Source organism: Ascidia mentula, chromosome 4 (genome assembly GCF_947561715.1).
Source record: "Ascidia mentula chromosome 4, kaAscMent1.1, whole genome shotgun sequence".
In the NCBI taxonomy this organism is placed as follows: domain Eukaryota; kingdom Metazoa; phylum Chordata; class Ascidiacea; order Phlebobranchia; family Ascidiidae; genus Ascidia; species Ascidia mentula.
Window position 1 is genome coordinate 508,382 of NC_138569.1, and position 14,803 is coordinate 523,184.

The 14,803-nt window shown below is 39.2% G+C and overlaps 5 protein-coding genes across 6 annotated transcripts; 4 read left to right on the forward strand and 1 right to left on the reverse strand.

The window, feature by feature from the left end:
• Window positions 1-61: 61 nt before the first annotated feature.
• On the forward strand, window positions 62-2,078 carry LOC145899439 (uncharacterized). Of its 2 annotated transcripts, none has more exons than XM_082988223.1 (6): window positions 62-183; window positions 506-790; window positions 968-1,119; window positions 1,225-1,381; window positions 1,606-1,711; window positions 1,952-2,078. In XM_082988223.1, exons 1-6 carry the CDS (start codon window positions 96-98, stop codon window positions 2,064-2,066), a joined length of 903 nt encoding a protein of 300 aa, XP_082844349.1. In that variant the 5' UTR covers window positions 62-95; the 3' UTR covers window positions 2,067-2,078. The 2 variants fall into 2 exon arrangements, with proteins under 2 accessions (XP_082844349.1, XP_082844348.1); XM_082988222.1 differs by having other exon boundaries at window positions 87-183; window positions 500-790.
• A 1,573-nt stretch (window positions 2,079-3,651) lies between these two features.
• LOC145899188 (adenosine receptor A1-like) lies at window positions 3,652-8,735 on the forward strand. Its single transcript, XM_082987916.1, has 6 exons — window positions 3,652-4,033; window positions 4,589-4,879; window positions 6,358-6,512; window positions 6,738-6,897; window positions 7,608-7,713; window positions 8,327-8,735. Exons 1-6 carry the CDS (start codon window positions 3,715-3,717, stop codon window positions 8,448-8,450), a joined length of 1,155 nt encoding a protein of 384 aa, XP_082844042.1. The 5' UTR covers window positions 3,652-3,714; the 3' UTR covers window positions 8,451-8,735.
• Window positions 8,736-8,742: 7 nt separating this feature from the next.
• On the reverse strand, window positions 8,743-10,663 carry LOC145899187 (uncharacterized). Its single transcript, XM_082987914.1, has 6 exons — window positions 10,350-10,663; window positions 9,959-10,249; window positions 9,475-9,617; window positions 9,211-9,361; window positions 9,051-9,153; window positions 8,743-8,908 (listed from the first exon to the last, which is right to left on the reverse strand). The coding sequence occupies exons 1-6, from the start codon at window positions 10,660-10,662 to the stop codon at window positions 8,743-8,745; spliced, it is 1,167 nt and encodes a 388-aa protein (XP_082844040.1). The 5' UTR covers window position 10,663.
• Window positions 10,664-11,492: 829 nt separating this feature from the next.
• LOC145897043 (ribosome biogenesis protein NOP53-like) lies at window positions 11,493-12,874 on the forward strand. Its single transcript, XM_082985200.1, has one exon. It carries the CDS (start codon window positions 11,500-11,502, stop codon window positions 12,748-12,750), a length of 1,251 nt encoding a protein of 416 aa, XP_082841326.1. The 5' UTR covers window positions 11,493-11,499; the 3' UTR covers window positions 12,751-12,874.
• LOC145897041 (alpha-1,6-mannosyl-glycoprotein 2-beta-N-acetylglucosaminyltransferase-like) lies at window positions 12,787-14,268 on the forward strand. The gene has a single exon (XM_082985199.1). It carries the CDS (start codon window positions 12,916-12,918, stop codon window positions 14,263-14,265), a length of 1,350 nt encoding a protein of 449 aa, XP_082841325.1. The 5' UTR covers window positions 12,787-12,915; the 3' UTR covers window positions 14,266-14,268.
• The last annotated feature ends 535 nt before the right edge of the window (window positions 14,269-14,803 follow it).

Sequence of the window (14,803 nt, forward strand, 5' to 3'; positions counted from 1 at the left end):
ACGACTGCACAACATGCAGTAAACCCGGTGCCATCATTTTCATCGTGGTGGCAATCCTCATATTGATCATAATAGTGGTTGGGAATCTTGGGATCATGTGGTTGATTGTCAGAGGAGGAAAGGAGATGAGGAATGATATGAACTACATCCGGTTATCCATGTGCGTGTCTGACTTCACTGTCGGTAAGTTAAAAATATTCTTAATGTAAACTTGTTTGAGCTTATCCAACCTAAACATCGGGTTGCTATAGTGGGTAAGCCCCAGATTTGCTGCGAGATTTTTTTTACTGTTAGGATTCGTAAGATTGCAACTCATTTAAACAACTTTCTTCGAACCAAATTATAAATCTTAAACGAATCAAAACAATGCGAATTGCTTGCCTGTACTTTTTCAGCTTGTCTGTTAAAAAATCGCGTTGTTTTTTTAATTATTTACGCCAACGACAATTGATTATTTAGTTCGAATTTATCTTGAAACCACCACAAACATTCCACAAAGGTGCAGTGTTGGGAGTGGCTCTCATCCCAAACGCGTTCATGACCTTGAGGACGACAGCAGTTGACCTTGCCGTGATAAAAGCTCAATCGTCCAACACTCCAACCTCTCTGGCGTTCGGGGTTCTTTTCACCTTGGGTTATACGAGTTCAATGTACCACCTGTTGCTACTCGGTCTCTACCGCTTGGTGGCGATCAACTGGCCGATCTGGTACAGAGTTCACGGAATAAAACACTTGTGGATTTTGATTCTTGTGATTTGGGCGATTTCAGTCATATCTGCGTCTATGCTTGGTGAGTTACACATGTATTAATTCCAACATTGGGTAAATTATTACATTTTACAAATTGTCAGTGGCGCCAGTCCTTTGCTTTAGTTGATTACAAATCAATAGAAACACAGAAATTTATAAACTTCCTGTAGTCCATTCTGTTGCACTTTGCTTTCACGGTCGTCTTCTTCACTTCCAGCTTTGGTTTCCAAAAATGTTCGATGTATTTACTACGAACCCAACTTCATTTACCTTCCGACCCTGAGATTCGAAGATCCTTCTTCGATATACAAAGCACCACCTCTGGCAGCTTTTGTCATTTCCGCCTTTTGCATTCCCTACGTTTCTGTGGTAAGTTGGAAAGTGTTTGTTTATATTTCTCAGGCTGTATCATGGTGCGTATGTTACTTTAAAGTAATGTTTAAATTACAAAAAGTTATTCGTAATCCATTCCAGACCGTGGTGTTGGTCGTTACTTCGGTGCAAGTTTATCGGCGAACGAAGAAGTCGAAAAAAATTTCTCATTCGAAAAATGACAAACTATTCCTGAAGCGGGAGAGGGACGTTGTTCAGACCATCGTCATCATGTTCACGACCTTCAGTATCGCCATATGTAAGTCCACCAACCTAAACATAAACAAAGTGTTAAACATGCAAGCGCTGTGTACATGCAATGCTTGGTTATTACTGATATGATTAAAATTTTTTGACCACACCGTGATTCGAACCCGTGTTATCCAAGTCACAATTCTCGACCTGGTTTTCTTCAGGTTTGGTGTTTGGTCGGGCGCCTGTGCATAGTTTTGTCTCTGGAGTCAAACAATCTAATATTCCCAGGTCCACTTACCGTGTGTTTCTTCCACATTTACGGGAAACCCCCCACCCAGATTTGCTACATCGCGATTCCTCTGATGGTTTGCACTTTGCTCGCGATGTCGAACAGGTAACTTGATATAGCGGGATGCAGACACTGTTTCTACCTAATATTATCAGTGTACGATGTTGTCAGCTAAATAGACACTCAAGATTTAATCTTTTTGCTGTTTAAACTGTTGGTTCTAATCTTTAGGCGCCCGACCAGATTTCTTGGTCTAGATTTCTAAAAGATTAATATGACCTTCCAGTCACTGACTTTAGTAGGTCCGATAGCCGTCCAGTCACCCACATATTTTTTGATTGACAGCGCAGTGAATGTGATCGTATACGGAATGCGAGAGGCAAAGTTCCGTAACATTTTACACGCTGAAATTGAGCGGATCACAAGAAGAATTGAAGAAACTCAGCTTATCAGGAGTTAAACAATCCCGAACCGACCTTTGTTCGATGAACACTTTGTCGTATATTATAACGTCAGTACATCAATACATTATGACGTCAATACAAGCCAACAATTTCGCCGTTTCGTTACTCAGTGGTTACCAAGTTTGTTTACATCGACAAATTTTCTCCAACATCCCACATAAAGCAGGGTAATTTCGGGATATTCGATCATTTGTTTATTTTTCCCAACTCATAGAAAAACAACATTCACCAAAACCAATCGCTGGTTATTTATCCGCACAACAGAACAACATGATTCCTATGGTACAAAATTTATCCTCGATATATTTTTGTCGAAACAGTGCAAGTTCGTGAATTTTGTGTTTGATTTTATTGAAAAAGGAAGTTTGATTCAAAACAGATAGATCAGAATTAAACACAGGCATTGAAACGAATGCGCGGCTGAACACTCACACAAGCACCGATGATGTGTCACAACATTTGTAATATATTTGGGTTCGATAACCAAACTTTTTATTCTTATTCATTTGTGTACGATTCATGCGCAAAGTTGTTAACCGACCCGCATTTATCGTGGGTTTTAAACCCAAAACCCACAGTCCATATAATTGTACGCCATGCTGAATATTTCTCTGTACACAGCACGGTAAAACTATTCGCCCAAATATCGCTTTACTGTTGCCACCACCACCCAACTTTCCTGTGATGGTAAACCAAACAACTAAGGAGTCCGAAAACTTACGGAAACCGATAGTTTATTGATGACCAGAACAGCAGCCAACATACACAAAGTACTGAAATGTTCCATAACACCTCCATTCGAGCATATGCGTTCACCCTAACGTCATCTGACGTATATGGTGGCGAGAAGGAAGTGTTGCATGGTAAGGTTAATTACACAGGAACACATGCTAACAACGCTAACGGGCGAATCTAAATCATTACTGGCAGCCAGCCCGTGTTGATGAACTGTGGTTTTGATATACGAAAGACAAGTTGGGTTCACATTGATGTCTTAATGTACGTAAGTTGGGTTCACATTGGTGCAGCTGACTGTGTGTCAGATAAAGTGCGGGCTTTCAGGTACACGATTTTCAAAACAATGAAGTTAGCACAGGAATTAGTTGATGGAAATATATTGAGTTCTATTTGTTTAGATTCAAAGATGGCAAAGTGAGATGAAATACATTTGTTTCCTTACATTGCTCACGGCTATATAATAATTCACAAGTTTGGTTTGGTGGCGGTTGTGGTTACTGACGTCACCAGAGGGCCGAAAGGGCCGTGGCCCATCCTAAACGTTTTATAGTTGAGCATTTGTATGTTTGGATCTTCGATATGTACACTGTACTGGCTTCACTTTCGTAAATGATTTACCGATAAGTTTGCGATTTTTCAATCAAAGTTAACTTGCTGAAACCCAAATACATTTGTTCCTCACCAACATTTCGGGCCTACCCACACCAATAGTTGTGGTAAATGTTCGACCAAAGCAATTTAACAATGTATGGATCGGAACATTGGAATCTGGTACAGTTTCACTGAGGTTTTTTTCTCACACTTATTATACGTGCTTTACCTAGATATATTGGTATGATATGAAAAAAAGTAGGCCTGAATCGTGATTAGATTGAATAAATCATTTGGAATACCAACAGACAGAAGATGAATGTACCACGTGAATTTCTTGAACATCCAGCTTACAACACGACCTTCAAATTCATCACAGACGCGCTCACGTGTCTGGGGCCGGGCTTCTGTTCGAATGGATCGGGTCTGACTTGCGTAAACACAACATTCTTTGACTGCCCGACTTGCAACAAACCGGGTATACTCATTTACTTCATGGTGGCCGTTTTAATTCTCATCACCATTTTCGCTGGGAATCTCGCAATTGTGTGGACGATTGTACACGGAGGACAGGCCATGCGCAACAACATGAATTACATCCGACTTTCGATGTGCGTTTCGGATTTCATTGTTGGTGAGTCATGGAAGCTTGTTTGTTATTGATCAAATCATAATCACTTTTATTTTCGCGATAACAACATGTGTGCCCCGATAGCTGTCATCGTCCATGGCGTGCGGATAAAAAAGTTCAGTAATTAAATTTCACCACGTAAATTTTCACTAAGGTAACTTGAAATGGTGATGGCTTAACTGCGAAACGCTATTTTTTGGCCGAAATATATTTGGTTTACCTGTTTCTTTAGTTTGTTCGTTGAAAATTTGTGTTTCTTGTTATCCTGTGTAAATTGAAGAGCTTTTCTACTTTTGACAACTGTGATATCTTATTTAATTGCTGTGTGAATACACATCATACTTCATCTTGCTGTATGTTAAATTGTGCCAACAAACTCACGACCTCTTGCAAAATTTAACACTCGGTTTGATATTGTATTTAAAACTGTGACACCAATGGAATAAATTGACCTCACGAAGCAGCAGGAACTGCGTTAATTAAAGTTCATCATCAGTTTATGCAAAACCCTCACCATACACTGATATTTTAACTTTCATCTTCTTGTTCGTCCTCCAGGGGCAGTCCTCGCATTCTCACTCATTCCGAATCTCGTGATCACTCTGAAGTCGAACGCGATTGACCTCGCCCTGAAAACCGGAACAGCCCTGAACTCCCCGTGGGCGATCGCGTTCGGGATCCTCTTCACCCTTGGTTATACAAGTTCGATGTACCACCTTCTGTTGCTCAGCATTTACCGGTTGATTGCACTTAATTGGCCCCTGTGGTACCAAGTTCAAGGGTCCAAACGCTTGTGGTTTTGTCTGCTTGCAGTCTGGGCCTTTTCCGTTCTGACCGCCTCAATTCTGGGTACGTTTAACGGTTTGATTCGAATCGAAGTAACAAAAGAAATTGCGAAATAAAACAATACTTTTCAAACTTATAAATCAAAACTTTTCGGTTTTACTTTTAAAAACAAAATAATTAAGTCCAATTCCCTCTAACCTAAGTATGTGTTGCTGTTGCTTGCTTCCTAGGGTACAGCAGATTTCTATAACATTCTGTTCAATTATAAATTACCGTTTGTGCTTATAGTAAGATTTGATATGGATGAGTAAATTTCCGTCAGGATTGATATAAAGTAGTGGTTCCCAAAGTGGGCGCCAGCGCCCCCCTGGGGGCGTTTGCAATCGTACGGGGGGCGCTGAAGACCGAATGGGCCATTGGGGGGCGCTAGGAAATAAATGACAGATTGGTGGGCGATTGGTGATACCGTATTTACTCGATTGTAAGCCGCGGCTTATAAAGTTTTTTAACTTACCGTTGGTGCGGCTTACAATCTAGGGCGGCTTACATTATTTAATGTCACGCTGATATTTTGTCTGCGCTCTGTGTTTTCATGAAATTTACCATCAACTCGCTCCATCGCACCAATATGTTTTATCGCCCAAGGTTGTCAGCGTATCTGACAATTTTTCACGACAGATTTGTTGACAATTATTGTTGTAGGGCACCTAAGTTTGTCTTTAACATTAACATGCGGCTTACATTCGAGGGCGGCTTATATTAATTTTTGAACACCTTCACATGCGGCTTACAATCGAGGGCGGCTTACATTCGAGGGCGGCTCACAATCGAGTAAATACGGTAGGGCACATTTTCTCTTATAGCGTAGGTCAGTGTTTCCCAACCGGTGGTACGTGTACCACTAGTTGTACGCGACCGCATTCCAGGAGCACCTCTCCGTAGTTTGCGGGTATGGTTCGAATTTATTTCCAAATTTTCGATAGTTCATACTCAAGGCTACTTTGCAACACTCAATTAGGTGGTACACGACGAAATTGTTTTACCTCCAAGTGGTACGCAACCACAAAAAGGTTGGGAATCACTGGGCCAAATGATTCAATCCAATCTTTGTATAATTTATGCTACTTCAAAAAAGCCATTTCTCGCATGCTGAACAAAAAGTGATTGATTCTGACGTCACAACGAATTTTATGTATGTCACAATGTGTCATCAATCAACGCTAAATAATCGCTATTCGAAAATGAGGATTTTCGGTGGTATGGTTTACTTGTTTTAACTAGAGTTTGGTATAGAAATATTAGAAATCAGACGAAATTGGTGTCATTCCACCAACCTAACCCATCGCATTAATTGACAAGCAACAAATAAATTCGTTATGTTTTTTGTCTGTTTTGTTGGGCGTTGTTAAATGACTAAGGTGTTTTGGGGGGCGGTACTGAAAAAAAGTTTGGGAAACACTGATATAAAGTATGCTTGCCGGCTCGTACTGCACCAACACATATCAACATATTGGATTCTTGACCTTTCTGTGTTATTCCAGGTGCGGTTTCTCGTAATATCGCGTACACATATTACGAACCCAACTTCATCAACCTTCCTACCCTAGTATTTAAACACAAGGAATCGGCCGCCTTGAAAGCCGAATCACTCTCTGCTTTCGTTATTTCGGCGTTGTTTATTCCCTACGCTCTTGTGGTAAGATGTTAAAGCTGATATCCCACATAATCTTACTATCTGGTGAATATTGCAATCCATAACTCACATTGGTTCGAACCCCGGTGCCGTGATCTTATTGGTCAACAAAATAGACATTACAAATGACAAATAATACCCCACACGTATTAGATTATATACATTTAGTGCCCAAGCAAATATCTTCATTATTAGCAATTTGTATCTTTCTCTAATTCGTCTTTTTAGACTGTAGTATTGGTCGTGACGTCATTCCAAGTCCACCAAAAAATGGCAGAGTCAAAAAAGTTTAACTGCTCGGGTCAGAGAAGTAAAAGAATTCTGAACCGGGAAATGGAATTGATCAAAACGATCGCCATCATGTTTTTCAGCTTCAGCATCACAATATGTAAGAAAACACAGATTTGTAACAGCGTAAATTTGTGGTCGTTCAAAGGCCTTTTTTCTTATAACTTATAATAAGCCGTTTCCTTTACAAGTTAGTTCAACGCTTTCCATTTCAAAACAAATTTAGCGCCTTGGAATAATTAGCGGATGTTTGATGGTGGTTTTGTTCAGTATCGCGGCACAAACAGTGTTTATCTTTCCCGACGAGGCGGCCAATTTGTGGTTAATCCTTCACCGTCACTCACTCGGGACGTGATACAAGATCACGTTTTAATGTACAATGATACCTTGCAGTAAAACTTTGATCACAGGAAAATCCGCTTGCGCAAGCGATTAATCAACAACCGCCCCATCGCTGTTGCATCGCTGTGTGTATGCATTACATAACTGTATTCAAGCATGTTGCACAGCATGACGCAAGTTTAATAAATATGAATCAGTACACAGGAGGTCGTCGACATTTTCAAAACCATCTGATATTCCGCCATCATTCTTTGCATAAAACCAAATGCAAAATTTATTGAAAAAGGCGCAACGAATGCAGAAACATAATCCGTGAAATTTTTATGTGGTAGAAATACAAAAAAAAGAGACAAAATGTTCATCATAACTTTCTGGTTCAGTTACTTTACAGAGCCAATGTAAAGTTTTCATCTATAAGAACACGTAATGATGACTTGGAAATATTGTGATGGTTTGTTTTGTAAACAGGTCCGTTAACAATCTGCTTCCTCCTCCTGTTCAGCCAACCACCGTCTGCCGCCTGCCACGTCACTACACCTGTGATGGTTTGCACGCTACTCGCCATGGCAAACAGGTAATACATGTACTTAACGTTTAGTTGCAACTGACCATGTATTGGTTTATAACACTATTAACTTCTGAGAACAAATAGACTGGCATAAGTTATTGTCTGAAGTTTATCTTAAATCTTAATCTAAATTATTGCTGTTTCCCGAATTATCTTGAACAACTGACAGCCATCAGAAGAAAGTCGAAAATGTCGTTTCAATGTTGAAACTCACCCAGTGAAATGTCACACTCATTATGTCCGCAGCAGATTAAAACACAGTTCCAATAACTATTCACCAAGGGTTCTGCATACAGCGCAATAGAAATCTGTAACCTGCATGCTTTTTGCATTAATTAACTTGCTGCTGACGCTACATCAATAATATTTGCACTCATGCACTTTGTCGTAAAGAAAGTCGGTTTCGTGACGATCCAATGTAGTTTCCTTTGCCAGAAGAATTTTAAAGTTGACTAAATGCTAAATTAAACAATGAACGTCTTGTAGATATTTATCTCGCCTTGCAGACGGGAACGTTAAAATACGAGGCTCATATCAGTCCTTGGTGCAAACAAGATTGGGGCCTCTAGTTTAAATAGACAACTGAGCAACTTTATTCCCCTGTTTAATTCTTCCACAGTGCCGTGAATGTAATCGTGTACGGACTTCGTGAGAAGAAATTCCGCAACATCCTTAGCGGCAAGATTGACAAGGTAGCCAGGAGATTGGAGAGACCAAGTATATCAAGAGTATATGTGACCTGACTTGCCGCGTTTAAGCTGTAATATATCTCTACTGCGTTGGCTGCAAATGCTGTCCCAGTGTAAAACTGCTTATTCTGCTTCACACTGAGGTCCTCCCGAGGGTTTCTTGTACTTATTTATTTAATCATGTTTTAAGGTTGTCTGTACAACATATTTGTCCGTGCTTCTGGCGTAAATAAACGTTGGCAACGATTTGTTGAACGATGAAAACAGAAACAGCGACAAAGATGTTGGTGGACATTTCACAATAAATAATCCGTACAAAAATGTTTGTTTGTCATGTCACAATCAATCACAGGGGGGAAATCTCAATCGCTCTTTTTGGAATATTTTCTTTCTTCTCGATTGTGTTCGTCATAAAGCGTTGACGAAATGTGATCACAAACTTTCTTTGGAGTTCTCGAAGAATTCGTCGGAATCTCTCATCGTGGAAGTTGTAGATCATCACGTTAACCAAGCTGTTGGCATGACAACACAACAAGCGTAAGATTGATTGTGTGTGTGTGTGTGTGTGTGTTTGCGTGTGTGTGTGTGTGTGTGTGTGTGTGTTTGTGTGTGTGTGTGAGTGTGTGTGTGTGTGTCGTGTGTAATTGTTCATACCTGTTGCATGCTGCAAAAAACGTTGTGACCATAAGTGGGAGACTCTGGGTGGCGCACGAGAGCACACCGGAATTCACCAACACAAAAATAATAATCATCGGAACTGGAGGAGAATAGTTAGTGAAGTAAATACAATATAAATATAAGTTATTACTCTCACCTATGCTGAAAGAGTAACAGATATACATTATCCCGACTGCCACCATTGCTCTTCTCTCGCAATCGTCATGTTGTGAATAAGAATGTCCGAGTAATGACTGTCTTTTTCTCAAAGAACAGAGAATCACGATTGTAATGACCAAAATCACCGTCTGAAATGTATGGGGTTATTTTTTATGATTGTCAGATAAAACAAGAATAAATACGTTTAAGCCACTATCAGTAAAAACAAGACAAATATTTGACAATAAGTTGTAGCACTTACAACTGCAACGTATGGCAAGACGGTTGACAGGTAAAACGAAAATCTTGCTCCTGTGGTTGGGGCCCCACTAACGTACATTCTCGCAGGAAGGTAGAGGAATGCTGATTGGTAATAACTAAAGCTGAAATTCAAGTGGGTAATACCTGCAAACGAAAATCCACATCCTTAACACATTCAAAAACGTTTTTACGTTTTCGGCACCGAAATATGTTAAATATTCATGAAATCGGTTGATTTTTGCTCATATTTCACGACCCGGATATGTAGCACGCTTTTGTAAACTGTGTTAGCAATATTTTACCCTTCGGGTGTAAATACATTAAAAATCACGATATGCAATCAATTAAATTATTGTTGTCTGCACTAAATTGTGAGAAGCTTAATTTCTCCCATGTTATGATGATGAATAGTTGTCCCAGGGCAAAATGTTTCATTCTATTTTCAGAAGACCGTGAAAGATTAAAATTATATTTACAATGCGTACCAGCAACAGAGACAGACAAGATGGACATCACCCAAGCCAGACCGATATGAAGAAAAACCCACTTTATGTCCCAAGTTCGATACCAGACTGGAAACTGGAGAGCGATCAACCGGTTCGTGCTCATGACAATCATGTGATACATTGAACAGGAAAAACTTATCATCACTAGGACACCAAATATTCGAGTCTTGGCCGTGTCAATACTCGTGTAGGTGTACGTTGACAACTCGTCGAAAGTTTTGTAAAATGTCGAGATAATGTTTGGCAGCACAACCGCGCAAATTTCAAGTCCTTTAAAAATAATTTTTTTCTGTAAATTTCGTTAAGAATCTTCAGATAAAACATCAGAAAACACCGGATTTGTTAAAAATGTGTCAAATTTCGGTTTTACCTATTAATAAGTCAAGGAAAGACATGGACAACCTCATGTAATCAATCCGTGTTCTCATGCTGGAACTTGCGTAAAAACATATCTGTATGGTGAGATTCCCGACGACAGTCGCAAGAAAAAGGAAAGCATACAACACGAAGAACGTTATTCCAAGAGCCATGCTGCAATGAGGGCAAGATTTTACCGTCACATTGGGACAAACTGTTTGAGCTTCGTGAGAACAGAATCCAGGAACGCCACAGTAGAACAAACGTCTTGAAGGGGACAGGTTAGAAAAGTTAAAAGCAAAAATTGAGATAGATTCGTTACTCATTTTCACAGTTTCAACTTAAACTGCAAAGACACAATATAATAAACATTAGATAAATAAAAATTTGCCACGCAGGTGCAACTAATCTCTTGACTTGTTGTTTCAAACTTACAACGTAAACTTTTAACTGTTTGTTTAAAACCTCACTTAACTCAAATAACAATGATCAGTAACAACATCCCTGACTTACATGTTTACAGACACGACTTATTTTTTCGCAAAATAAACTTCCGCATCCTTGTTGCATTTTGCAACTTCCCACAACTCTAAACGTCAATGTGGTCTTTAATCACAAACCAACAACGCTCGCGTACTTCCTGTTGACTTTGCGAACGATTTTGGGAGAACAATTTTGCTTTAAAAAACGATTAGCATAGCTTGTATTACCCATCGCCTTAATTATTTAACAATGGGGCAATTATTAGTTTCTTACTAAATATAGTTTTCAATTGAAATTTTTACTTCACCCCAGAACCAAAATAAACTTTTCGTAGAACGTGTTTCGCCAAGTCGCTACAGCGAACTGCTCTAGAAATAATGGAATCGTACGTGGCTGCTGTTGGCGTTTTTTATTGTAATTATCGTGGTATTTTAGACTAAAAAACGTTTGTAGTCACAATATCAATAATACTAAAATATAGTAATATAATTGTTGTAGGTGAATAATGGATTATTGTTGTTGTGTTTGTGATAATGAATTTGCTTTGAGACAATTAAGCTAGAAAATTTATGCTAATTTATTACAACCGCTTCCAGCACCTACAGCTCAGCTTAATAGTTTTTGACATCACTTATAGGGTTTTTGTTCATAATGTTTTTTTGTGTTTAGAAATAGTTAAAATGACTGCATTGGAAAAAGCAGACAAATCGAGGAAGGCTAGGTATAACAAAAATAAGAAGAAGAGCTGGAGGAAGCGGATTGATATCAGGGATGTTGAGGATCGTTTGGACAGATCCAGATTGGAGTTGAGAACTGGAGGACTTGTCAGAGAGAAAGAAAACCACGAACTTTTTGTGATAGAAAACAAATCCCTGGGAAAGGAATTTGTGCTTGGAAGAAAGAACAAGAAAGACAAACGGTTAATGGTTGACAAAATCATTGTTCCTAATCCCGATGACATTGTTCCAGCCTCGAGGCGTGATTTTGCTAAACGTAAAAGACAAGAACAACGCAAAAATTTAATTACCAAACTCAGAAAACCTTCTGCAAAAAAGAAACTGATGATAATGTCCTGCCGTAAAACTAATGGGCCCGTGGACATTTGGAAATGTCAACCAAAAGAATTAAAAAACGAAATTTTTGGCAAAGATGAAATTACGGTGCTTACAGAGACATTTACTGGAGAGGGATTGATAAAAAGACCAAAACATCTTTCTATGAAACCTGAAACAACAGTGAAGGCTGTCGAAGTGGCTCATGCTGGTGCGTCCTATAACCCAACCTTTGAAGACCATCAGGAATTACTTCTCCTTGAACACGAAAGGGAGTGCAAAAAACAGCGTGAACTGGAGAGGATTGAAAGGTCGGTCATGGTGGATGCATCAACAGTGGCCACTGAGGAAAGCAAGGATAAAGAATTGAAAGAAGGTTTGTTCCCTGTTGATGATGAGGTTTCAAGTGACCTTTTAGAGCAACCAAGTGGTGATGTAACACAATCAGTGGCCACAAAACCTTTGACGAAAAAACAAAAGAAGGTTTTGGCCAAAGAACATTCAGATAAAAAGGTGAAGAACGTGCAGTGGGCAGAAAAACTGCGACAAAATGAGGTGTACAGAATAAAAACTTTGCTTTCGGAAATTCAAGAAAAAGAAAAACGAATTCTTGGTAAAAAGCAACGCAAGATGGAAAGGAAGAGGCAGCCAATGTTGTCCAATGTTAAGTTTTTGGAACCGGACCATGATTTGCAATTAAGTTCCGAAATCACAGGATCATTAAGACGGCTCAAGCCGGAAGGCAACTTGTTGGTGGACCGATACAAAAGTTTGCAAAAGCGATGCATCATCGAACCCAGGCAGCGCTTTAAGCCGCCAAAGCGCAAGTACAAAGTCAAGTATCAAGAAAAACGGACATTCAGGGAGATTGAAGTTTAATAACTGGTTAAATAATTGCCAATGTTTTTTGGAACTGTTAAGTATTAGTACTTATGACTAATATGACAATTATGTTGTGTGGTTTTGTGGTAAATAACAAACATTTGTTAAATTCTGTTGCAGATCATTTAAATTTTTAGAAAATAAACTAGAATCATGTTATGAATGGCAGAAATGGCTTTTCGGAGATCGAAGGTGAAAATTCTTGTGCTCTGTGCAATAGGAATCACTCTCTTTGCACTCTACCAAAAATTGAAATATTCTGGTTCAAAAAATTTGGGTAAATCAGAATCAAGAGACACTGAATCAAAACTTCCAGTGGAAAATGTGTACAATAAAGTCAAAGCACCTCAACAACAAGATGAAAACATTCCAGTTGATGATGAAAGGCACTCAGATGACAATGAAATGCCGTTTAATGGAAGTCCTATGGAAATGAAACAGTTTGTCTTGGCCCAAAACTTTTTCCAGAAATTCTACAATACTGAAAGGTTTGGTACTCACACCAAAGATGCTGTGATTATTGTTGTCCAAGTACACGACAGAACAGACTTTTTTAAAGAGCTCCTTAACTCATTGAGAAATGCTCGTGGCATTAGCAAAGCCACACTCGTTATCAGCCTGGACAAGTTGTCAGAGGAAAACAACGATGCTGTGAAAAGCATCGACTTCTGTCGATACATCACCATATTTTTTCCATATGCCATGCAGCTCTACCCAGACACATACCCAGGGATGGATCCTAATGATTGTCAACGGGATTACTCAAAGTCTGAAGCCATCAGGAGGAACTGCAATAATGCCGAACACCCCGATATGTACGGACATTATCGTGAAGTAAAATTTGTGCAAATTAAGCACCATTGGCTGTGGAAACTCCACATGGTCTTCAGCGGCATTCGTTTATTTTCAGACAACACAGCACCTGCTCTTCTGCTTGAAGAAGATTATTATGTTGCACCCGATATATTAACATGTCTCGCTAAGGCAATGGAGCTTAAGGAGCAAAGGTGTTCGAAATGTCAAACCATTTCGTTGGGAAACTTCAACCCCCCAAACTACCAGGGAGAAAGTAACCAAGTAGAAATAAAGTCATGGACGAGTAGCGCTCATAATATGGGCATGGTTATCACACGCAGCTTCTACGACCAGATAACTAAGTGCACTGACAAGATTTGTGAATATGATGACTATAATTGGGATTGGTCTCTCCAAGCTGCTGCTTCCTCATGCATTCCTGAGAATCTTTACACAATGGCCTTCAAAGCTACCCGTGTTTTTCACATTGGTTCATGTGGAACTCATTTCAATAGCGATTGCAGGGCAAAGGAAAAGGCAAGGGAGGCAGATTCACATTTTGACAATGCAAACTTACATCCAGATAGTTTACACATTGCACTGGATAGTGCTGCCGCTGCTTCGGCCCCGAAACCAAATGGGGGTTGGGGAGATCTACGAGACCGGACATTGTGTAAGCAATACAAGACATTATGCACTTCAGCTATTGGCTTGTAGCTTGTCCATGCATTTATTAAACCTGAATCTCAACACTCATCCGTTTAATTCACTTTCCTGTGAGATTATGAGAAAGTGTCCATAGATTGTATATTGATAGGGCACTTGAATATGTATGCATAATATGCGTGGAACTGCAGTGCACCTGTACAAATAGAGATGTCTTAGTTGAATATTTTGTGTACATAGTCTTAATATTTGTGCCTTAATGGAACAAATCCTATATATTTATATGAAACAAGTTGCTTAACATTTAAAATAACAATTTATAAAAACGAATCCCTGAATGTGCAATTTTGTCTCGTGCTAGCAAATGGCAACCTACCTATAAATTACCACACAAAAATTTAATCATTTAAATCGCAACAAAGTCTGTATCAATTCTGGATGTCAGGCTGAACATTCTTTCACATGTTGGTGCAGAATAATTTGCCATTTTCTTATTTTCATGGAATTTCCATTAACAATTTTGTGAGACTTGCTTTTACAAAGATGTTTGCGTACTTATATTTACATTATTGTTCTCGTTGCAAAGCTT